Below are 25,747 nucleotides of genomic sequence, written 5' to 3' on the forward strand. Positions count from 1 at the left end.
ACTGGACAAACCTGTTCCTCAAACATGGCTGCATTCAGATGAGGTACAAATTAACTTCACCACCAAAAACAACAGGACCTTTTCTGCACCACAGCTCCTACTCATCCACTCAATCCCCAGCTTGTAGGGATACATGACGCTGTTCTGTCCCTGGTGCAGGGCTTTGCATATGTCTTTGCTGACAAGTGTTGTTGTTGGCACATTTCTCTGTTGAGTTCCTTAACTGTCATGGATTTTCATGATGCAATTCATTGATTGTGTCACTTTAAAGCCACCATCAATTTTGTTCAGGTAACCTGTTTATTTTGCTGAGACAGAAAAGCAAGATTATAGGTAAACACTGCTTTTCAGATGTGAGATAGTTAGCAGTTAAGTATCTGATATATCTGATTGGTGGCTTATGATAAATCTTTCATTTTTACTCCTTCAAAAAGTCACAATGAAAAATTTAGAAAAGCCTATCCAGTCATTAAACTGTCTACATTTTATAACTGGAAACAGTACCTCAGCTAGATTTCTCTAATGCTTCTGAAGTGTCTAGCAGCTCAACCCTATTGCCTTCCAGTCTGGCTTCCCATAGAACATGCTCTTAGGATCATCTTGGCATTTAAGAAACAAGTAATTAGCAGCATGCTTCACACCAGGAAACAGAAACCTTTCACTGTGACAGTCTCAAGTCTCCCTTCTGTGAATTCTTCAGTGAACTTCCCTCTGACTGAGTCTTTTCAGAGATCATTTTAGGTATAAATCAATAGTTATGTGGGAAGGGGTCCTGGCCATCGATGCAGCTATATCTGGTAATTAACAGATTAATTCCTTATGTTTAGAGCCCAATAATTACTGCACACATGCACAATAAACAGCTCCAATAAATACCCCAAAATCTTCTTAAATCAAAGGGTATGGATACACAGGTAAACTTTATTAAAATGAATTGACAGATCAAGATTTGCTGCAGCATTTCAGCTAAGAAAATCCATTTTATGGAAAGTATCAGTAGTTACTTTAGTGGCCCTGAATAAGCAGCAGGTTACAACCCACTCCATCACTGAGAAGATTACTCAGAAAGACAGTGTTTGAATAAAGAAAAGGCAAAATTCCTTTTGTTATCCCTGATTATATTATGAAATACAAGATGGTCCCAATCTAGATTTCATTGGCAAGGCAGGTAGAGAAACAAAGTATAGGCAAATGGAGATTTTTTTATTTATTGGTTTTTGGTTTTGTTTTTTTTTGTTTTGTTTTGTTTTGTTTTAAAGATTGCCATCAGTTAAAATAACTGTATTTGCTATGACAGTGTTCATACTTCTCTCATACATGCACTCTATGGCCAAATAAGGGTTTTGGCATGCATGCTTGAAGGAATGGACTTTAAGACCACACTGTCATCAACCTTTGCCCCAGAAGTTTTTATGATGAATTTGTGCCTTTTACATTGCATCTAAAAAGAGAGATCACATTTCCTACAGCAAATTACAGATCCAGTGCTGCACAAGAAAAAATACTAGAATTCCTTGGCAATAAATATGTTTCAAGCAATCTTAGACCCTAAACATATACATCTAGTATAAACATCTATATACATCTATAAACATTATACATCTAATATAGTTAAGCTATGGTTAGGGCTTCAAGGGTAAACGCAGTAGTCTGGGTTTACTTTATGTTGCCTAGGCAGGAGTGGAAGAAGAGAAAGAACAATAGGTCACTACACACAAGCTCAATGAAACAACAGCATTACCAAGGTATGGACATGGAAATACTGTATATATCTACAGAAACCCTTACATGGTTGCCTACCTACAAATAATTGGCTGTTGAGCTGCAAGCGGAAATGCCCCTCAGCAGATGCCTCAAGGACCTTCTTGGGGAGGTTGTCCACCTGGAGAGAGGTTTGCTTAAGGTTCCTCTCTGCTCGGACATAGTGCCACTGGTTGTCATTCAGGGGTGTAGAAGACTGCACGGTGGCTTCTCTGGGGCCATTCCCAACATCTATGGAGAAGGTGATCTCTTTGGGAGCTGGAATAGATAAATAGATATGAAGAAGAAGTGAAGGTCTGAATTAAATTACGGTTTTGACACCAAGAAATCTTACATAAGTATAGGGTCCATTAACTTTTATGTCAGCAAATAGTACAGCATCATTTACCTCCCATCTCCTACACAGCAGCTTATACATAAATCTATGCCTGCAGCCTCACTGTTTGATCTCTGCTGTGATTATGCTTGGCTGTGGGTACCCATCTTTTTTTGCTATAACAATTGCAGTGCTCTAGAAATAGTAGCTCTCTTTTACTTCAAAAAGTGCCAAATGCTGTACAGAAGTCACACAATGGTAGCAAAAGATTTTTGACAAATAATGATAAGATGAAAGAAAGGATGAAGGAGCTCTTTCTGCCTAAATCTTTCCAAATGCATGTACTTAACAATTACAGAACTTGGCTGCATATGGTAGAAGAGAATCCTAGAAGCATTTGTTTGCCTGAATAAGCTTGACTTTTTTTTTTTTGGTGATTCAAAACTAAAAAGGCGTACGTAACACATATCCAGAGATAGTGGGGCTCCTAGAAACAGGACGATAATTGAAAAACAACACCCATACAGGGAGGAGTCCCTCTGTTGGAAGCCTGAAAGGAGACAGAACTTTTAAATATTCATGCAACTGATTATTTTTCCTCTTCCTAAAACACTAAATATACCAGAAAGACCAAGACCCAGGTCCACAGACCACACAACCAGAAGGCTGTGGATTGAAAATTCATAAAAACCTGTTATTTCAAGCTCAACAAATTGGATACGCCTGGTTTTGAAGCTGCTTCTCAGATAGTAAGATAGAAAACACTCCATAGGGATATACAAAGATCTATTCTGAGCCTCTGCATCTGCTAAAAGGCCATTTTCCTATGAAGCAGCTGGTCTGTGGAGCTTCCTTGATACAAGGCCTTTAGGCTGCAAATTCCATCTGGAAGCAAGAAACACAACACCAAACTACTAATAAGAAACCTACATTTAAAAGACTTTCTCCAGACTCTTTAAGAACTCATTTTTCTAGGAGTAGAGATTTAACACACATACAAAAGCTTTCACTAAACAATCCTCTTAGTAGTTTACAGTATTTGTAATAGTTGATATCAAAATGTCATTTTACTTCTATATCCCTGAGAATGAAATGCAGTACACTGAAGTACAACCAAATTGGACTTTGATGTGCAATTAACAGTAAATCATACCTCATTACCTCGTGATAACATACCATGGCATTTAGCATTTTTTAATGAATTGAAGGGCCTTGGGGCCCTGTTTTGTTACATTTTATATTTGGGTTATTATAAGCATCTTGTAAAATGCACAGCACTCTGTTTTCCTACGCTTAACAGAATTTATAACACAGAAGTCACATTTCATGTCAAAGCCACAGTACTGCTTAGTAGCTAATAAATATTTGAAGTCATCAAAACAGGAGTGAGGCAAACCCTCACTAATTAAGTTCCCTGCTACTCTTCTTTATAGATTGAGTAGTAGTCATATTTCAGTCACTTACTAGATTTTGAAATATTCAAGGCCCATTACAACTCTGACTCACTTATCTTGCATTATCATCCCGTCCTTCATAGACTCTCACCTCATAGCTGTACCATACACACCGAATTCTCTGAAACACTAGAGCTGTGTCAGACTGGGTATGTTACTATACAGAAATAAAAGTAAAGATCAGAGTGGCTGTATTAAAATTTTCAACTAATTTTTTTCAACTAAAATTACAATCTGCAGGTACCTTTAACCAGTAGTTTTTCCTTTAAAGAGGAAAAAAAAAAGTAATTGAAAAAGTAATTTCAGTGACCTGTTTGGTTAAGAAAGACAAACCTAGCTATAACTAGATTAAGTGTAATGACCAAGGTGGTCACTTCGGATGGAAACTTTGACAGGAGACATAGGTAAGTCTAGATTAGTGTCTCTGTGTCTCTATCTTATCCTCTTCAGGCATCTCCCACCGTTCCACGAGGGAACAAAATATGTCCTTCCCACTTCCTGCACCTGCCAAATTGCGCAAATACACTAAGATTTCTTGGAGGTGAAACTTACATCTTATTTCAACTCGTATGAAGTCTTTAATCCCAAGGTTTTCCAAGAACACCCCAGAGGCGGCAGTGGTTTTGAAGAAGAAGGAGATGTCTGCACTGACCTCGGCATGGAAGGTGGGAAAGTGCAGGTAGGAGGCCTCCGTGTTGAAAGAAGCAGCGTTCCAGAACTGCCCTGAAAGCACAACACCCTTCTCTATAGTAAATTGGCGCAGGACAGCAGCTGTGAGCTGCACATGGAAAAGCCACCTTCTATCAGACAAATACATTAAAAAAAACCAAAACACAACAAACACAACAAAACAAAAAGAGGGAACATTCTCTATCTATGGAAATTGAGAAGAGCTAGTACTCACTGTCTCCATAGCAACGCAAAGGGCCGATTTTCCAAGCAGCCTCAGAATTTGATCTGTTTGTGTCAGTGATCACTATCTGAGTTACAGGCAAATGATCTTTGAAAGCAAGGAGGCCAGTGTCATTTGTCCTGGATTATAATAGACAGAAAGATACAGATTAACCACAGATAAAATCCCCAGCATTCCTTATGCAAGGCTGTATTTGAAAAATGCTTACTTAATGGAAGGTCGTTTGCAGGATTGCCTAGAATTGTGACTGGCACACACTGCTTAAGACACATACATGCATGTGTATGTTCTACGCTCACACACAATTCTGGCCACTGAAGACACTGTATTTGGATACATGTCAGATACGGACTGTAACTGTTTCAGCTGTGCCTACTGATGGTGAAGCTGATGAAGAGTGCTGCCATTCTGCCTGATGGTCATTAACGTAAACTGGGTTTCCTCAGCAGAATGAATTTGATGTGGATAGGGTTTAAATCCAAGTCTGCATTTCTGTTAAGTTAGCTGAAAACAGATAATGACATCTATGCTGGCTTTATGCTTTATCTGAGCAAGAAGAGGTGACACAATACCTGATCCAGCACGTAATTAGCACAGGGCAGCCAGACAGCATCTGATCCAACAGCAAGATGGCTGTTACACAACTGATTCAGCACACTGCAAAGATGGTTGGATTGGCAGAGTGATTTCAGACTGAATCAGCCCTTCACATTATGTGCCTCTGCGAACTTTGGTTCAGCAACTGAAATACTGAAGGCTGATTTACAGCACTGTTGAACTACAGTCTCTTGTTTGTGTCAGCTGGGCTTATTCTTCAGCTGCAACTAACTTACACATGGCTGCTAGAAAGGAAGAGGAAAAAAGAGAAAGATTCCTAAAGGATAATTTATTTTTACTCTGTGTGTGCTGGGCAAATTGCTGTCCTCAAAATGAAGCACAGCCTTTCATGGCAGCTGTTGGTCCCTAAGCTGATTCAGCAGCTTTGACTCTTGCAGGGTATACACATGTGCATTCATACCACTGTACTTCATGAACTGAACTGAGTTCCTCAGGCATACAACCCTGACCTTACCAGAGCCGAACTGCCCTCTTGAGGTATATCTCTATCAATTGTTAGATTATAGAGAGGAGGGTGCTACCATATCTTACCTCTGTAGTGATGAGTTTTCCTTCTCCTAGCATTTTTTCTCAAGGTTGAGGTTTGCTGTACCTGGGCTTGCCAGCACATCCTTAATGGAGCTGAATCTCAACAGTTTTGGAGAAACGGATCCCTACATCTGCATGGTTTAGCAATCTGCATGCAGGGTCTGGACTCAACTCACCTATCTGCTCAGAGGTGAAGACTACATTCTGCAGTAATCCCAAATTTACACCCACTGCTCTTTCAGGCAGCTACGACAAAAAGCTTCAGGAAACAGGTATCACTTTTTGAGTGATATCACTGCCAAAGAGTCTGACATTCCAGGCAGGATCCCAGACTACCTATATGCTGCTCGTAATAACACCTTCCACAAACATACCTCTCATTATAGTTCCAGCTATGGGAAGGGACACAGGACTTCAGTGAAGAAATAATAATCAGGAAGAACACTGCAGCTGTGCTATGACATACAACTTCAGATGTTTGCTTGGCTAAGTGTGCTACTCTGTTTAATGTTAGAAGAAATAGAACAGATCTTTTGATATTTTTTATAAAGGCTGCATACATTTCATTCATTTTGCTTTGTTTCTAATTGCATGCAGCACAGTTAATTTTCTCATAATTCCAAGGGGAAAATGAAAGGTATCCTCTCTGACTCTACCATTTTTTTCTTGTTTCAACAGGTGTCTGACATGCAGATAATCACAGACAAAGTGCAGCCAGATGAAATTCCCAAGCACAAGGCAGAGCGATGCCTTCAGTACATGCTCCGAAGGAAAAGTGTTAAGTATGAATCAAAAGTACATGATTTCCAAATCTCTTCACGGAGGCCTCTTAGCAGCATACTCATATAGCTTAGTGTATCAGCCTTTGAAAGTTAGTATAAATGCTCTCAACAGATTATGAAACAGTTGAAACAAAAGCTGAACTATTTATTTCTTAGGAAGATAATTAAATAAGGTGCTTCAGTAGGTGGGAGTAAGAAGAATATGAATGAATAAAAGGCAGAAAGATGTACAGAAAGGACACAAAATATGCAATAAATACGTGAATAACTAAGCTGGCATTTGCTTTAGAAAAATAAAATAATAAAAAAAATCCACAAACTATTTAAGGAGGTTCAAGGTTCCCTGCAAATTTATTTTCATTCAAAAAATAGTGCAGTCTTTTGACTAGCTACAATCAGCATTAAAATAAAAATCAGCATCTTTCTACAGCTACCACTGAAGATAGCTACAAAAAAAAAAAAAAAAAAAAAGGTGACATTTTAAAGGTATCTATTCCACAGCTCTGAGAACTGCATTCCTTACTTATTAGATATTCTGTTATATTGCATGAAGTTGTTTTACATAGAATTTTATGACTCAGAGTTTTTACTAGTTATATGCCAGTATCACAGAGAACTTTAGTAACGTAGCTCAACTGTGAGAAAAAAAGTATTCTAGAACTAATACAAATATTCATTTTTATGTTAATGCCTTGAAAACTCAATCAAGTTTCTCTTGAAGCTCAAACAGCACATTTTGTGTATTTTGTCCTCTCACACGTGACAGAAAAGAATTGTGTAAGGATATTCTCATACAAGCAGACACTGAAACAAAACCTATCAGGAAAACATTCTGCCCTTCAAATAATGTGTTTGTGACAGGAACAATGTACCTATTGTTGCAGTTTATTATTATTATTTCATGGTGGGAAATCGAGTTTTCGATAAAAAGTCAGGAAGCTTCAACTAAGAAAAGCAGAAAAGAGGCTTGAACACAATGCAGGCCCTCACAGGAGCTAAATTTTGAGTGTTTTAAATTCCTGGTATTCTTGAAGTTAAACTTATTTCAGACTCCATTTCTTGCAAAGCACTACAATTCCTCTTCCCTTTACTTGGTGCTTGATGGCAGCCTCTCAAATACAGTGTATTATGTCTCAGAGAGGACTGCGTACCTGTAAAACAATTTCCCAGAGGCACTGCTGTGGCACTACAAAATACAAATATTCTGTGTTTTGGACAAAACATTTGGAATTTTGCCTGGAGGGGGCTTGGAGACCCCTTGACTGTACTACAGTTTTCAAATAAAAAGTTTTTACTTATATGTATTTTAATTTAGCTGTTCACATATGCTTAAAACTAGATTCTATTTGGTTTCCCATAGCTGTTTCTCTCGTTAGCCAAAACCATGACTTTAGTTTTCTCAGCAGATTTCACATAGCACTCTGTAGCCACTTCCACCAAGCATGCCTTTTGTACTATGCTATGCCCTGCTTCTCAGTATTGGGAATTACGGGTTAGTCCTGCCTCCACGAGGGTCGCGGGGTGAGGGTGATGCTCCTCGGCCAGGAATGTAAAGTTAAGTCCGGAGTTCACAAAAATCAAAGCAGGTCTTATCCCTTTCCTGAAAGGAGTCCTGTACATGCAGAAAATGGTATAAATATATTAATAAACTTGGGAAGTAGACTTTCTGCTTATCTAAGTTGGCACTCAATTTGGCACAAATTCAGATGAAAATCTGAATATATTTCAGAGGGTGGAAAGCACCCTCAAGAAACAGATGTTTCTCTGAGCTCTTCACATAAAGGGTGATATCAATTTGTACTTCCCACAACCAAAACCCAAACAAAACAAATCCAATAATGCCCTTTAAATTAAAAAAACTGAAATATTTTTAGTTATGGGTATTAAATACAGTTGCATGTCATCTATTTATCCATGTCTGAGGATTAATGTCTGTATCTACCCAAATGCCTTCCTCAATAAGCTATATGAGGCATGTTACACATCAAACAAATGCTCTATTTGTCTGGGGAGAGGAGGAAAGGAAAAAAAAATTCACTGCAAGTGCAGCAATGCTAAAGGTGATAGTGCAGCAACTGGATACTTTAAGATGTAGCACAGGTAGTCTTACCTGTAAATGACAAATAACTATTTTGACAGTTACCTTAGGAGACTATTTTTCTTTTTCCTGGTTATTTATAAAAGCATGGTCAAAAAGTTCTCACTCTATGGTATCCTAACAGTATAAGCTATCGTAAATTGGTAATCTCTAGGTAGCTGTGTCTGTATATTTTAAACAGATAGTAGAGCAGTGGTGCCATTAAATATAATTTATTCATGCATGATCCCCTGTTGGTACGCTTTCTTCTTGTACATTAGTGAAAACTGGTGGGGTCTGAGCCTCAGTAGCTCAGATATTCACTACAGATTTTCATGAATACAGTACACTAGGGGAAAAGAATCAGCAGATGTCAATGAATCACATGAGGAAAGGGCTAGTGAAACAGGCTTCCATCAGAAAAAGTTTAGTGTCCTATGCAGGATGTATCATTAATAATCCAAATGAATAAATTTTAATTGCTCTCTTACCCACCAGCTGCATCCAAAAATGCTTTACTGGGTGCAATAATGTAGAATACAGAGTAAAGAAAAAAACAGCAACAGAAGGGGACATACCTAATAGTTGAAGGCAAGATGCAGTGGCTATATTTTGTTGAATTAGAGAATAGGTACAAAGAAAGAGTTTGGTAGTGATAGTAATGAACTGATTCCTGACACCTCAGGGGCCTGCTAGAGTCAGCTCTCTGCAGGCAGATTTTCCAGTTTGTTGACAAATGCAGTCATGAAGGCAGATATCCAAGACAGCTCTATACAGCCAGGTCACCTCCAGCAGGGTTTATTTATGAGTTGCCTCCGCTGCTTCTGGGGAAATGGATTCAGTGTAGGGTAGTGACTGAACAAACAAAACCTGTCAAGTCTGGGCTTTTCAGTGGCTGGGTTTCTCTGTCCTGCTTTCCTCAGCCCTTCCAGTTTCAGCATCCTGGCTCTGGCACATCTTTGCACAAATATAACTCATCCAAAGAGGGCTTTATTTGCCTCCATGTGGCATTACTTGTTCCAACAGTTAACTATTCTCAGTGTTGGGGAAGGGGAAGAGAGAAAGAAAACATTTTCTGAACTAGATTTAGCTTCAGCTTGTGGCCACTGTATTTCTATATTTCTATAAATCTTCCCATCCACTAGCAAGACCTTTCAACAGTCAGGAATCTCTCCTTTTTGGAGGCATGCATTACAGTCAATGTTACATTTAACACCTTTCCAGATCCCTTGCTTGGTTTAGGGTGACAACTTATGCCTCTGCTCCCTCAGCAGAGGTCTTCTCCCATTCTCCAGCAAAAATCATTAAGATGTTCCACTATTCTGCAGTGACAAAATTAGCTGTCATCAAATTGTAGGGTTTGGAAGTATGGTGAGTAGCTAGATGGAAAAAGATAGTTTTCACTAGAATGCTTTAATAAAAAGAAAAGTGAAAAATACAACCTATTATATTTCTATTCATCCAGGGGAACCCAACTTGGTGTCAAGTAAGAGCCCAGAGATAACAGCTGGCTCAGATATCTACTTAGATATCATTTAAAACTCAGCATGCCTAGAAGTGTGCATTTTGTACTGCCAAACACCTGGCTCAGGACTTTTTTCAGGTCTGTTTTCTCCTATTTTCCGTTTATTTTGCTGCTCTGAGAAATTAGTAGCTTCTTCTGCACTTAAGACTTAGTCTAGGGAAACCACATAAGAAACCTATGCCTGTTTCCTCTTCAGGACACTCCAACTATTCTGGTCAATTCCTACCTCAGAGGTGCAGTGAGCAGCCTGATTTATGTAAAAGGAGTGAAAATGATTTTGTGGTTTTCCACTCTGCAGCACCCACTTTATTTCATGCTAAGGCAAATAAATGCATTTGCTCCTGTCTTGCTCCTTTCACTATAATGTATATCAGGTTAAAGTCACAGTTCAGATCTTAGCAGATTTTAGATTCAAATGCTCATTATGTATCAGGGGGTCAGTGTTCTAGCAGAGAAACACAACGCTATCTTCAAGAGGCATGAAATTTCTTATACTTAAAAAACCTTTGTAAAGGTCAAGATTTTTTAGCTTTTAAAAAGGCAATCTGCAATTTAGGATACTACCAAAGTCCAAATTTCAAATGGATTTAAAACCAAAACAAAACACCTGAATCCCCAAACCAACAAACAGTAGGCAGTTCAGCTGGGGAAACTTCTATGCATATCCTGTTATTATCATGAAATCAGGAGAAACAAGTAGCTCTGTATGCTGCCAAGCTAATGAAGCATGATTTCCTACATCTCTCTCCCATGAGGGTTTTCCAAAATCTAATAAAAGTGTATGCTTCCTTAACCTGCTTCTTGTGGGTTTTAATTGGCTTTATCCCCTTAGCCTGGCATAAATTTTCATAAAATGTGCAATTTCTAATACTTTTGAGATCCCTCTTTCTCTGCTAAAGATGTTCAAAATCATTGGGTGTGAGGTGAAAATGGAGATAAACATCCACAGCATAACTCATTTAGGTGTGATTTCCTTTGGAGGCTCAGCTGAAACATTTTAAAACTGCATTTAGCCTTCACCTTGCATCTGTTACTACAATCTAGAAGTGCACTGTTCGTCAATCTCAGACTACAACTCCAGTAGTGTACCAACATAACACACCCTGCTCCACTTTAGTAGCTCACTGAAAGGTGAAATCTGGATTATGAAATGAGCCAAGCCCCAGTAAAAACAGATGCTTTTCATATTCATGCGCAAACCTCACCAAAATGCATCTGACAACCTAGCATTAAAGAAAAGATAGATTAACATGCACAGCCAAGCCCCTCTTTAAATATCTATACAAACCACATTCATAAACCAACATTTACATAATGATCTTCATGAAGAAATCCCCTTATGGCTGCGATTTTTGAAAGTGAACAGTGACTCCAGGGATATAAAGGATCCAAGAGAATAATCACACTGTCTGGAAATCGAGCAACCAAAAAAGCCTCACACAGCGACAAGTCATTTCTGAATTACTTTTCTGGTTTTAAGACCCCTTACAGCTCCTTTCTGCTCATTCTCTTTAAAGTGAAGGTTTCACAGGGATAATTCGGTCACTATTTCAAACACAGCAGCCTGCTACAGCAAGACGTTTCTTGTCTACATCCATTATTCGTAATTTCTGTGCTACTCAAGGTTAAAATATCTTTATTTTTAGAGAAAGGGCAGCAGCTCCTATCAGTGAGTCCAGAAGTGAGACAGGGTGAAGCAGAGTTTTCACATGCATTTTCAGTGTTTCAAATTATATTTTTAACAACACTTATCTGACATTTCTGTCCCCTTCAACACAAATATGGAACTAATTGAAAAGTTCACCAACTAGCACTCAGCTGCTGGACGGTCTTGGAAGGTAAAGACGATGGAAGAAGGTTGCGAGGGTGCTTTCATAAGTTCCCGCGGCAGACCACAAAGGTCCAAACCCAAGGAAGACTTTGAATGTTCATGCTGTAAATCTAAAAACTTCCTATAGAGACTGAGCCAAAGCATACAGAAACTAAAGGAAGTCTTTCCATTAACTTTAAAATGCTTGGGACTCAATGTAAATGAAAGTCTTTTCTGATAGAGCAGATTTCTTGTTGTTTAGCTGTCTGTACCTGAATTTTACTGTCTATGCCTGAATTTTCTGCTCTGGTGTATATCCATGTACCAGCCTCCTAGAGCCTTTATTCACGCAATGCTCCAGCAGAATCAATGGAAATTTTTAAACAAATAGAACAACTGGATTTGGCATTGAACAACATATAATTTTTTAAAACAACCCATCTCAGCAACCTGCTTCAGCCAGATATCATGTCTTTGTTTCAAATAAGAAATCTGAGATGAAACCAGAAGTCTAAATTCTAGTTTGAATCTCATTTTCATTTGACCATACTCAAGCCATTCAAGCTTCCTGAGCTTTCTTGCCCTACTTCCTATCCCCATCTCTCAGACAGATACAACTATAACCACATGAAATTTATTACCATTCTTCTCTATCTGCGTCACAGTTGCAAAAATATCTCATATCCAGACAACTTTCTTCCAGTCCACATGCACACTGTTGAATGCCTGGAAGAGATCCTCCCCAGTAAAGATGCTTTTCATTGGCACGGCCAACCCACCAAGCAAATGGCATTCCATCTGGATGAAAGGGAAACAGAGGGGCGGGGTGAGGAGAGAAGAGAAAAGAGAAAAAGAGAGAGAGAGAGAAAGAAAACTTGATAAGCAAATTGGAATCTCCCGAGAATGAAAAAGAGAATGGAGGTGCACACGTTAAATAATTCTGAAAGAAAAGATGAAAAACTACAGATGAAGTAACAAACCATAAACTTTACCCAACTTCCGTTTTATGGACTGTACGTTGAGAAAGCAACAGCTCTATGGTAATCCTGTTTGGTTTGAAGAGCAGGTGTGTTCCCCATAGGGTTCATGTGCCAATCACCCATGAGAACTTTGGCACAGTTCAGCTGTGAAGACTTTTATCACACAAACCCAACACCACTGTCTGTACCATCTGTGTCCAGTGTTTTTGTGTGATGTTAGAGGGAAGATCTGACCACTGAAGGAATCTGAAAAAAATGTCTCCTGGCATGACTCACACTGCACAGTTGTCTTGAACCACCCAGCACTGGCCAAGGACCTCTTGCAGAGTCAAATAGTTATAAAGGAGACTCTAGCTCTTAAATCAGGACTCTCTTACCTTAAGGCTCACATATAATGAACAAAACCCTTCAGAAATGAAACACAAACTGACCTATTACAATGGGTTTAATACAGTTCCTCTCAGAACTACAAACCAAAATTTGTATGGGTTTCTAAGGCAGCAGTCCAAGGGTGGGATTTGCAATTGCAAAGCTCCGTAAGATATTAAACCAGGTAGTACATAAGTGGGGAAAAGGATCTCCCTATTTGGGAATTAATGTGTCTCTGTGACGTTATTTTCTATCTACAGGAGCTCCAAGATCTATGTATTTATATAAACCAAGATAGATTTTGTTTAAATTTTGTGATCTGTTATACATCAAGCATTTAAATTTTAACAGTCAGATACAGTAAGCAGACTCAGATGTAATGAAATTCACAGATTAGTATTTTGCTAAGACTGACTTTGTCTTCCAGCTCAGGTAACTTTTTAGTTGACTTCTTAATCCTTAAATCAAGAAATGTAATCAGTTACACAGGCATAGATGGCAAAATTTAGCAAAATTGACATATCAAGACTTTTTGATCACAGGAGTTTCCAAAAATAAACTGCACTGCTAACGTAGAAAAATGTATCCATTTATTTTTCTGATTTACTAAAATTATTAGTAGGGAGTATTCCTCATTATACAAAGCAAGAAAGCCTAAAATATGAAATGCAGTCAAGGTTAACTGTAGAGTATAAGGGTCTAATTAAAATGAGTTTTAGAATCACTTGGCAAAATTAATTCATATTTGTTTTCCTTTCAAGCTTAGACTGCTGAACTGCAAATTCATAAAAAGGGAAAATAAAAATAGGAATAGTAATTCTGTTCTCATGATACCAACAATTAAGACATGATGAGTTTGACCAATACCCCATGGTACTCATTAGGAAAACACAATTCAAGAACATCTAAGGATTCATCTTACAAAAATGCACACACTCATTTTAGGTCTCATATTATTGTCAACACATTTCTGTTTTCTTTCTTTTCTTATCAGCTGATTTTCTTGCAGAAGGTGATTGCTGCAGTCAGAGAAATGGGTCTATACTATATTATTGGGAAATTACTTGGTAAAGCTTGAAATAGTAATGTTAATTGAATAAAAGGGTGACTTGTCTAGGAGTTGAAATAGATATTATACAGAAATGCTTAATCTAATTTTAAAAGTGCCCATTCTGGAAAAATATTTAGGTAAAGACAAATCCTTTTGGCCATCAGCAAATAATGGTATTCATTAATCAAATTCAGCCTCGAATTCCTTTGGCAGAAATCATTACATACTTCAACATAACACTGACATGAACAATCATTCACAGGAATTAAGAATGAGTAGTTTTCTGATGTCTTTTTCAGATCTGTTGTTATTTGTTTTATCGAGCAATACCAAGCAAACACATACACGTTCAGATTTATAATATAGACTGCGGAAGTGATAGAAGCACCACAGTTTGAGTCATTTACAACTAAATTAAATACAGTGCTAAAACACAGAGCATTCAACATTATAGGGAACAATCTCAGGTTGTCAAGGGAATAGACTATAAAAAAAACAGTGTCTTTTGAAAAAATTCTATATATTAGGCAGAGTTCTGCCACCCTTTACTCTAGATAAGTAGAGTTTTCTCCCTAACTAGTCCCTTAGAAATCAATTGTGGCATTATGGAAAATTATGCCCTGATTCTTCAAAACTCTTTTTCACATGCTTAATTTTTAACACATGAGAAATCACAGAGCTATTCAACAAAGCTCTTAAATCCAAGGTACTTCAGCAACATTCAAAGTATGTAGGAATTACTGAAACTTATACTGTATGTCATATTCCTGTAATGCCTAAGTAATCAGTAATTCACTAGCAATGCCAATCAATCTATTCTTAACTTCTTTCTAGAAAGTTTACACCACTGTACCTTGGCAGAGTTGGAGGGTGCCTTGCATTAAGATTGAGTTTGGCCAACAGGTATTGATTAAGATTCTTTCTTTTAAGTCTGTAGACTTGTTGCAATATCTTCACTTCTGTAATCATGACATTGTCATTTTTTAGAAGCATCGTCAATTCTCCATCACCTCAAAATGAATTAATTTCCATTCCTTGGTGAAATCACGGACTAAGTCAGTGATGTTAATTAACAAGGTAACATGGCCCCATAAAACAAAGGTTAGTAGAATTTTTAAGCTGACAAGTCCATTTGATAAAACATTCTTCATTCTGTGCTTACACACACCTAGTGAAACAGTATCTAGTAAAAAAAGGTAGTCAAAAGCCTACTGTAAAAATGAAAGTATTATTTTCCATGCTTTTTGGCTATTTAGAACTGAAAAAAACCCCCACCTTGCTATGATAGATTTATTAAGGTTGTCTTTGAACTCCATACTATGGTTCTGAAGCAGAGAATACGTGGGGAAAAAATCCAAACCAAGCAAACATGCCCCAAGTGACTGAGTTCACCAGTAAAAGAACAGAGATCTGTTTCTTTCAAGTGATTTCTTCCTGTACTGCTTAAGCTGCCTTGGCAAGGTTTTAATTTTTACAAACAAGTCCTCAAAAAAGCAAAACTTTTTGAGGACAATAACCCCTTCTGTGATGATGCTGTCTGGAAGACTCTACAAACAGCTTCAATATTTTCATAACTGTTTTTACTATAATTTAATATAGTATTGAATAAAAGAACTGAGCAGGCAGACAGTATTTTGTATGAAACAAAGTACTGCTAGCCATTCATACTGCCAGGCACACACTGCAGAAAGTAAGGTTGGCACAGGTCTTCCAAAAGGCAAAAATAAGAGTCTTATCTTTACCTGACCATCTTGATGTTTTCCTCAGACAGAAAGAGCCTCAGTTTCCATAGGCTTGTCTTTTGTGCTTTATTGGTCTATTCAACAGCTACTGTGTGTATGTATCTGAAGAACCAAGTAAGATTTTGGAAACCTTGTCATATACAATATTGAAATGCATGGACAAGAACTCTGTTTTATTTCATCCAGCAAGGCACAGAGAGTAAGCTCCTTTCAGATGTCAGTTCTTCAGCAGACCTCTAGTACCTGCTCTATCAACGTGCTTAACTAAACTGTTCATTGTTAGTTCTCTACATAAAATCTGCTTCAGCAGAAGCAAGGCCGTCACAGACTGTACAGATCACAAGCACAGAGGCTGAGGACTATGAAGAACACAGCAGGCACATGGAGGTTGTTTCCACTGATCCTTAGAAGGAGATGCAAATTGAGATCAAATTCACCTGCAATGCGTATCTGGCTCTTCTAGTGACAAGAGTGGCTGAACAGACATTTGGTGTCCTTCCACCAGCTCACAAGATAATGTCTGTCCTCCTAAATCTCTCTTGTGCTGACAGCTCTCTCATTTTCTGTATTAGAAGGCATTGACATTTGTAGCAATACAAGTTATTTTTAAAGGTTTTAGGCTTGCTCATGTTGTAAATGGCAGAGAATCTTTTAAAAATTATTTGTATAGGTATTCAGAAGCTGGAGGAAGAGAAGAAGCAACGTATTCCAACAGCATTCGGAACTAAAGTACTGTGCATATAAGTCCCAAGCAACTCCTGTGGACTCAGTTTACCTTTAGATAGGCAGAAAGTCCTAGCATTGGCTTTTATGTTTATCCAGTACCAGTTAAGACAAAGCCATGTGTTTTTAACAGTATTTAAAATATTTATCAAGATTTGCCTGCATCATTTGGCAGATGGTTCTTGTTATTGCAACAAACAAAAATGTAACAATGGAAATATAACAAGATAATCGGCATCTCTTGCTAAACTTTTGTGCTGCATAAACATAAAGTCTGCCCCAGTAATTACATACCTTTAACAGAGGTAAGGCTTTCGGGTACCTAAATTACTGAAACACATCTTTTCCACCACCACAGCAAGTCAATTTATTTGTATTTGTCTGTGGAAATGCTGAAACCATACTGCATTCTAACATTCTTTTGGCAGTCTTCATATTCATTTTTTCCTCCAAAATCAAACTGAGTTAAGCAGAACTGAATTTTTAAAATCTTATTTCTATACATCTTTCTGATAAAAACATAGATTAACATCTACGCTATTTTCTCTTAAAAGGAAAAATTCACATATCAAGAGATAGTGAAAACTAGGAAAATACTGATTGTAGAATTGCATAGAAAGCCAATTCTTTCCTACCACATTCAAAAAAATACAACATCTGTTTGCACTAACCACTTCAACTATCTCAAATCCTGCAAATGGCTCATCTGATGCACTGTTACGTGAAACAAGCAGCAGATTTTTTTATACATATATCTGTATATAAACACACACAAATATATGAGTCGATTTCAACCTCAATAACTGAATCCAGAGGCCAGTCCAGGCTACAAATTATGACCTCAGATAACCTGTTTTTAAAAGGTTCTTGAAAAAAAAACCGAGAAAGGGGTAAGGGATTGAGAACAAGGAAAAGCTGTGACTCAATATTTTTTGTAAGAATTTACCAGGGTCATGTTTTCCCATGTTTGATTTTTTTCCATCGCAACATTTTTTCTAGCCTTTTTTTATCAGAATTTTAAATATTAGATTGAAGTAAAACCAAATATTTTCCCTTCAGCCTCTTTTTAAAAAAACCCAAACACTAAAACCCAAAAAACAAACAAAAAAGAAACAAAACCCCCCTCCAAAAAAAAAAAAACCCAAACAAAAAAAAAAAACACAAAGAAAACCCACCTCCAAAAAAAATGAAAAAAACCGAAAACAAACCAAAGAATTTGAGAAATCAAATTTGATTTGAGAAATCAAAGAAAAAAGTGGTTTTAATAATTCTGGACAAAATTGTGGACAAATTGGAGAACTATTCCATATTTGGTGGATAGTACAAAATTAATACATTCTCAGAGGATGTTTGGTCAGTGAAGAGGTCTGTGTTGTTAATGACTCAGAATCTGTATTGGTTTAAATGACAAGTCACACCTTTAGGTGGAAAAATGCATATATGTAATATGGACCAGGTTAAAAATGAGAATCCTGATGACATGGTTCCTTTGAACATTACTCACTGAGTGAGACACCAGCTTGCCCAGTTGGTTTTGTACCATATATGTCTGTCTCCATGTTTTATGCCTGGCTTTTCTTTTTTCAGTACAGCCATAATGAACAGCTAACACTTCCTTCGTTTTACTCAAAACTTTTCCCATGGTAATTGCACAATTCCATTTTATAGTCCTTTTTCTGTCTTAAAACTATAACCCACACACCATTGCCCCAATTTTCAGAGATGACAAACACAACTGCGCTGGAAATCATGGCTGGTCAGATACTGCATCAAGACAGATGCTATTTGGTACTAAGTAACACCACTGCTAGCTGGTGTTACTGAAATTTGCACTGAATTTGATTTTAATTTCTGGTCAGATCCTGAAAACCTTATCCAGATCAGCTATCTGAAAATTAAGTAATCCTGCTAATTCCAGTGGTCCTACTCGCTGAGGAAATGTTACTTAGTCACAAAGTCTGTCCTTCATTTTAAAATCATTTTGTTAAGCGTGGTTAGGAAAAGGGGAAAGAAAGGCATTATTTTGCTAACATTTTCTTTCTTGTTATCCAGCTTTGCTGCAAAGGTGCACTGCTTTCATACACACTCCCAGGCTGAAGTAACAGCTCATAAAAGAAAAAAACACAACCATGCAGCACCATTTGTCTGCATCTCCTTCTCTTTAAGCAGAGCAACTGCAACTCCCTCTGGAGCAGCTGTTATCATAGTGTGCTCTGTTCTTCCTGGAGTTCTTAAGATATTCTTACAGATGAGAATGGGCAGAAGGTAAATAAATATGAACCTTTACTTCTGGATTTAACAGGAGGCTAATGAGCTGCAATGACAGAGTTGTACCATTTCACACTAACAGTGCTTCAGTAAGAGCAAAATCTTCATCAGGCCTTTGAGAGGCAGATTTGAGGATGGGCATAAGGATTTCACACCCAACTACTTATATATGCCAAGGGAGATTGGCTCTACATCCAAACTAAACTTTTATGATTCTTGAATGTCTCTGCTGAAGGCCTAAAAAGGCTGAAAATACTATGAGTATTTGCATTCTCCCCCGCCAGCTCAGGCTGGGCTGTTCTCTCAATAAATTTCTGGCCACGTGACAAGTTTCCTGAAAGATGCAAGTGGGACTTCAGCCAGCAACAGAAACTATGGGAACAGCTAAAGGCATGCAGGTTAGGAAGAAAAAGCATCAACAACAAATTAACCCAACAACAAAAATGCAGAGAAGATTACAGTTTTCAGGGGAAAATGACAAAACAGAAAATATCAGCTTTGAGTCCTCAGGAGTTTTGCTAAAGATGGACTAGATATCCTATCCTGTTGAAACAAAAACTTTAGTTTATTGCCTTTATCTTGTGCATTTCAGCTCAGCTTCACTTCAAACTTGTCCTTCTTGCTTTCAACTCCTTTTCTTCTTCATTCCCCTTTTCCTTTCCCATTTCTTTGTTTAGCCTAACTCCTCCACGAAAATTCTCATAAATAAGTCCTTCATTGCCTTAACAGATAGGCCTATGACACTGATGCATGTCCTGCCACATCCTGACTCAATGCTGGGACCACCAGAAACCCATCAGTGGCCTGGATTCAATTGCAAGTGAACAAAACCATGGATAAGCCACAGCAGGCTCCAGCATGACCCTGCCTGGGCCAAAGGAGCAGATCCTGCTCAACTGATGTCTCGACTTTTTTTCCTACGTCATAGGTATAGCCAGTAAGAATAATGTCAGTAAGATGATGCCAACATTTTTTGCTCTCACACTGCTCATTCAATTCCTATGTATTCATTACAATCACATTTAAAGGGGGTAAAAAAGGAAAATTAATCATATTTTTGATCCATTTACTCTTGAAAGATCCATAATGGCAGCTCAAGCCCTTGGGATAGGGTGTGGACAAAGAGTAACAGAAGGACCCTACCTGCAGCAGTCTGCACCTTTTGCACTGAATGTGGTGCAATGGTAGAGCTGTACATCAAAGACTCCAGCTGTGCACTGCTCCCAGTCTCATATACTTTCATTTGCCGACCAGCCTGAGCCCTTCATCAAGAAAGTCCAGGAAAACTCAAGTCTACAGCCTGGCATAACAGTAAGCTGGAAGCCTGGGTATAACTCAAAGCAGGTTGCTCAAGTTTATGGACACAAGTCAACTGGAGTAAAGTTGAGTGGAATTAATTAAGGTTTAATCCAATTCTTGAAGGAAGAAATGAAGATTTGCTGATCATGCCCAAGCAAAATGCAGTTTGATAAACTGAAAAAAGAAAATAGATAAAATGGGGACATCTGGGACATTTAATAGGAGACTGGATAAGTTACAGAAAAATATGCTGGGGAAAGCAATCTTTGCTTGGTCCTTTGGGAGAAACTACATTTACTAATAACAGTTCTTCACCCTTTATTTTGAGAAGTGTCTGAGTAAAAATGGAATTACCTTACTCAACAGAACTGTTTCCTGTATAGGCAATCTTAAGTACCAGAATTAATAATGAGAAAAGTATCATTATTACTTTTTTTTCCCTCCTGCTAACATCACACCAATACAGTCAGTAGTGACTTAAATGAAGTCTCTTCTGATTTGACGCCCTCCAAAAAAGACAGATTAATTTTATTCCCATTGTACTTGTGATGGCAGCTTTTTGGAATAATAAAACCTAGATTTGAGTACAGAGAATCTTTATTAGCAATATTGATTCACGAAGCAATGAGAACACACCTTGTCCTTCACCTCCCAGGTTAACACAGCATGGCTGACAGTTAGACAGTAACATCTATTTACATGGAGTGAATATGATCAGAAAGTCACTGGGACAATGTTATTTCCAGAGATGGCCTTTTTGAAATATAACCACTAACTGGTTCCTATAAGTGCTGGTAGTATCTACTGATTTTCAGATCTTAAAGAAATCAGAAAACATCATCAGTAAATATGCTGAATTTCTGAACTGGAATAAAAATAGAAAAAAAGTCTTAATACAACATAAATTAGAAGAGGTAATAACATGTTGTTAATTACTTTGAAGCTGCAATCCCTAATTAAATAAAAGAGGGGATTTTCTTAAAACTGATAATAGAACTCAGATATTATTGGGATGGTGCTTCTGTTTTAGAAAGAATCCTTTGGAAAATGACATGTGAACATCTCAAGTTCCATGCAAAATCAATTGAGCAAATTAGAATCTCTGGTAAGAGGGAAATTCAGTATCATTCCCACACAGCTTTATATAAAAAGACAGAGGTTTGGAATTTGGGGGTTTTTTTTAGTTTTTTTGTTATGTTTTTTAAAAAAAGCAGTATATTTAAATCCATGCTAAAAAGATGAAAAAATCCCTGTGCAGAGCATGCAATATATTTGCTGTACTCTGTAAGACAAGCATTGTAAACAATCAAAAAATTAAACCAATACCCGGAAAAAAGTTTAGAGCATAAACAGGCCCATTTCCGAGTTTTATACTAATTATGAGCCAACAGGGCAGTTTGCACAAGCAGATTAAAAGCCACACTCTTAGTCTCTCCTCCTACTCTTCTGTCACATCCTTACTGAACTGAAATCTCACAAGGCCAGTTGAACTGGATTATTTTTTTTTTGCTCCCAAAACATGTTAGTTGGCAAAAGACAACACTCAGCTATACTTATTATGATCATAACAGCACTTATCTGGACACCCAGCACAGCAGTGGAGAAAGCCCAGTTTTAAGCGCTTTATCAAAAAACCCCCCAAACTCATCAAACTGCATCCCTGCAACTCATTAAACTTCTTTATAGTCCAATGTGTTTCAACACATTACAGAGCAATGGTAAATAAATAACTGCTGATTTGACACTGCTTTCAACTGCTTAGCAATTCTGCTTTCCTCAGTGTACAATTAATGTCAGCAGTTAATGCCTTAAGTGGTGGAATTGGAAACTCGACTACAATAAACAAATGCAGTCAAGTTTCAACTTCAGGATATATCCAAACTGCAGCATGGCATTGGTTCAGCCATCCCTGTCTCAGGCTGCAATTACAGTTCTGTTGGTCAGAGCAGCAGGGGCATCATTTGTCATTCTAAGGAAGGCTGGAGTGCTGTGAAATTGGGCACTTTGGAAAAATGCAGCTGTAGCAGAACATATGTATAGGCAAGACCATGAAATGAACTGGCTCCAAGCCAGCATGTAAGGAGAAAAACAAGAGAATATAAATGGAAAAATTCATAGAATACTGTACTCAGAAGACTCTCCTATTGATATATCCTAACCAGCTTTAAAGGTCAGGTTGACAACAATCTGTCTTCTCTGTGGAACAGCTTAATAATTTGCAGCTCTTTTTTCTTCACCCTGTTAGCAATGAGTATACATCTTTCAAATAGATTTCTATATAGTTTTTGCTATTTAACTGGTCTCAGAATCCTGTATATCCCTCTACACAACTGCAGCAAACAGAAGGATTATACATGGGTATGCATATACATTCACGCACAGACTGTACTGGATAGAATATGAACTTCTCAGCTATGCTCCTTAGCCCTACTGTCACTAACAAAGGTTATCATTCAGCTCAAGAGACAGTTTTCTGCTCCTGAAACAGAAGGAAGAACTCAGCTGTAGCTTTACCACTGCAGTGAATACCGGAATGAGCAGATGCTGCAGAAGAATGACAACCATGCAATTACAAGGAACCACTAGTCACTCCTTCCTCTTTTTCCAAACCCTGAACAGAACCATGTGGAGACACAGATTCTTTCCGCCACCATGCATGCACACACACATACTGCAGAGTGGGGCTGGACACTTCAGTGGCTCTATGCCCAAAAAGTCAGCCACAAAGCTTAACAGTATTCACAGACAGCACCTCTTGCCCTCTGGGCAAGATCAGGACATCTTATCCCAATCCAGCATAAGACGACCTGGCCTCATTCATTGGTTACTTGGCAGTTTTGGAGCACAGGTCTTGACTCTTGAGAGAACTCCAGTTGCTACATCAATTCTGAAGATCATGTGGGCTGCAACGAGCATACCAAATACTTTTTTTTTTTTTTATTTTGTTTCTTCCCATAGAACATACAGTTCATAATGTTACAGTTCTTATTTTCAGAGTAATTAATCTTGTGTTCATTTCATGCAATTTTCAGCACTTCACTGAAATGGCTACATCTATGTGCCTTCTATATTTAACAGCAAGAGAAAGAACCACCATCGAAGCCATTCAGTCAACCTACAAGCTTCATGGGGTAAGAACCAAGATTTTACACACAACCTAACTTTCTACTGTAGGACTTTTATGACAGCTGATGAAAAGCCAACTTTTCTTGTGGGTTGCATCACATCTGTGAATCAAAATCCTAGAAGATCATTACATACATCACCATCTTTCCTTCCAAGAATAAAGCTCCTTAGTTGGACATACCATCCTCTATAACCTACTACAAATCCTGCCTACTACTGGTTTGGAGAGATGTAGGTGTCTCCCTCATGCAGTGATGCTTGGGTGGAAACAATACAACTAAGGCAGGTGAGTATCTGTAAAACTAAGGCAGAATTTTGGCAAGGTATACATTAATGTATGTTGCTAGAGTTCTCCAACAGCTATGCAAAAAGTAACTGGGTTCAATCACTTCCATTAACTGCCTACTTCACTTGCCTGCATTCTTTTCAAGATATGGAGCCCCAGGAGCCAGAGGTCAGAGGAAATGAGATCATGGACAAGATCAGACCCAATGTCCAATCAATCCTAGATCAGACAAAATGTGAATCCCTGAGAGGCAAACTACTTTTAAAAATATACAAGAGCCCCCACTTCAACCTCTTCTCTCTACATACAAGTTCATGAATATGTACACTTCTTATAATGGAAGCTTTTCCACTGAGTTTTACGTTAGGGAATTAATAACTATAAGTTATACATTCATGGCTGTAGTACACTCCTAAGGATTATGCTTTTTCTCACTTCTGAAGAGCAGAGCAAATGCAGAGGCAAACATTACCCTGATGTATACTTCATTACAGAACAGACTGCAGAAACAAACAGCAATATGCAACCTCCCGTAAAGAAAAGTGACAACTTTCTTCCCCCTCCTCTCATTTCAGCATTGCTTTTTTCCTACCCTCACCCTCAGACAAACCATATTCAGCAGTGTTGATGTTGCGCTGTGTATTTTCTTCCACTCACATGCAACTGGTCAAGATAAGGTGCAGATACCTAGAAATTTTGGTGAGACACTGCTGTATTATGCTGTAAATCCAGAGATACAGAACACTGACCTGTGTAAGGGAAGCAACCCCCTAATAGAGGAAGAAATGTATTTGTCTGAATTTGGGTTTCTTTTCTCTTCCACAGTGTGAGTAAAGGTTTTAACTGTACAGCTTTACTTTCAAATGAAATACATAAATGACTCCCAAACAGCTGGCCTACTTAACACTACTATGTAAACATCTGTTCACATTTATGCATGCAAATAAGTACATCAGCTAGCAACTCTCTTAGGCTCAGACTAGTCTTTATCAAGTCCTCCCAGAAACCACTGGGGTCAAGGCCAATGACTGCGTGAAGGGGGAGGAAAGGGAATTTTTAAGGGTTTTTTTTGAGAATTGATCCTTGGAGAAAAGATGGATGATACAAAAAACCTCAACTGCCACACTTTCTATTTTTCAGTATATTTGCTTTAATGGAAGTTTTCTTTCCTGTCTCTTTGTGGTGGTTTCCTACTTCATAACATATTTTAGTAGCTTGTTATATAAATGGACACTGCGTTAAACTTTTATTCCTCTTTATTCAAACCATCTTTTGAAAGTGCCAGAGATCCCAGGCCTGCTCCTGCTGAACTAAATGGGATTCTTGACATTGACATGAATGGAAACAGGACTAGGCTGGTTGTACGCCTCATTAGATACGTTATTCTATAGCACCCTCTAAAATTCTGCTGAACTCTCCCTTTCAAGAAAATAAAGCAGGTAAACTCAAAGGCCATGAAATGCCACTATTACATTTCAACACTTAAACTGAGGTACCTGATGAATTAGCCATCTTCTTGCCAGGCATCTTAGAAAACTGCAGCCCCTGAGGGATTTCCTGTGGCCATTACCAGTTATTGCAAAGTCAAAGAGAGAAAGCTAAGGTTATTGTTTTGCCTGTGGAATCAAAATATGCTGAGAGAGCATTTTATTCCCCAGACTTAGAGGTTTATTGCATTTCTAATTCATACCTAAGGTCACCATATGTCAAGTGAGTATGCATTCTGCTACCATGGCTACTGTCATTGTAACTGTAATGCTAAATAGTCCTAGACTCGAAAAATACTGCCTTAGTAACAATGCAATTTAGTGCTTATAGCAGAAGACTCATCTTCCAATTGAAGATAGAAAATTAAATGTTCTTGTTCCACCTTTGGGTTTGTCAGACTCTTCAAAATCACGCAAGTTACTCAACAGCTCTGGGCCTTCATTTTCACACCAGAAAGAACTAAAATCCCTGAATAAACAAAATAAGCAAAGTTAGCACAGCAACAGCAGTGTTTTATTCTTTGAAAAAAGTTAATAAATGAATCAATCTTTGATCCAATTTAATTCAGCATTTAAAACTACAAGATGAGGTTTGAAATCGGTTTCTTGTGGCTTGATATAATTATGCCACA

General features: G+C 38.0%; 1 protein-coding gene across 1 annotated transcript in view; it reads right to left on the bottom strand.

Annotated features, from left to right (window-relative positions):
- Positions 1 to 25,747, bottom strand: part of CNTNAP5 (contactin associated protein family member 5) — a gene marked incomplete at its 5' end in the record, with an annotated part of 321,557 nt that overhangs the window by 47,357 nt on the left and 248,453 nt on the right. Inside the window, 4 exons of the mRNA XM_080622097.1 lie at positions 1,801 to 2,019; positions 4,084 to 4,254; positions 4,436 to 4,563; positions 12,426 to 12,582. Coding sequence (XP_080478223.1) covers positions 1,801 to 2,019; positions 4,084 to 4,254; positions 4,436 to 4,563; positions 12,426 to 12,582 — 675 coding nt within the window. The remainder of the gene's footprint in view (positions 1 to 1,800; positions 2,020 to 4,083; positions 4,255 to 4,435; positions 4,564 to 12,425; positions 12,583 to 25,747) is intronic.

Source organism: Psittacula echo (genome assembly GCF_963264785.1).
Source record: "Psittacula echo genome assembly, chromosome: 6".
NCBI lineage: Eukaryota > Metazoa > Chordata > Aves > Psittaciformes > Psittacidae > Psittacula > Psittacula echo.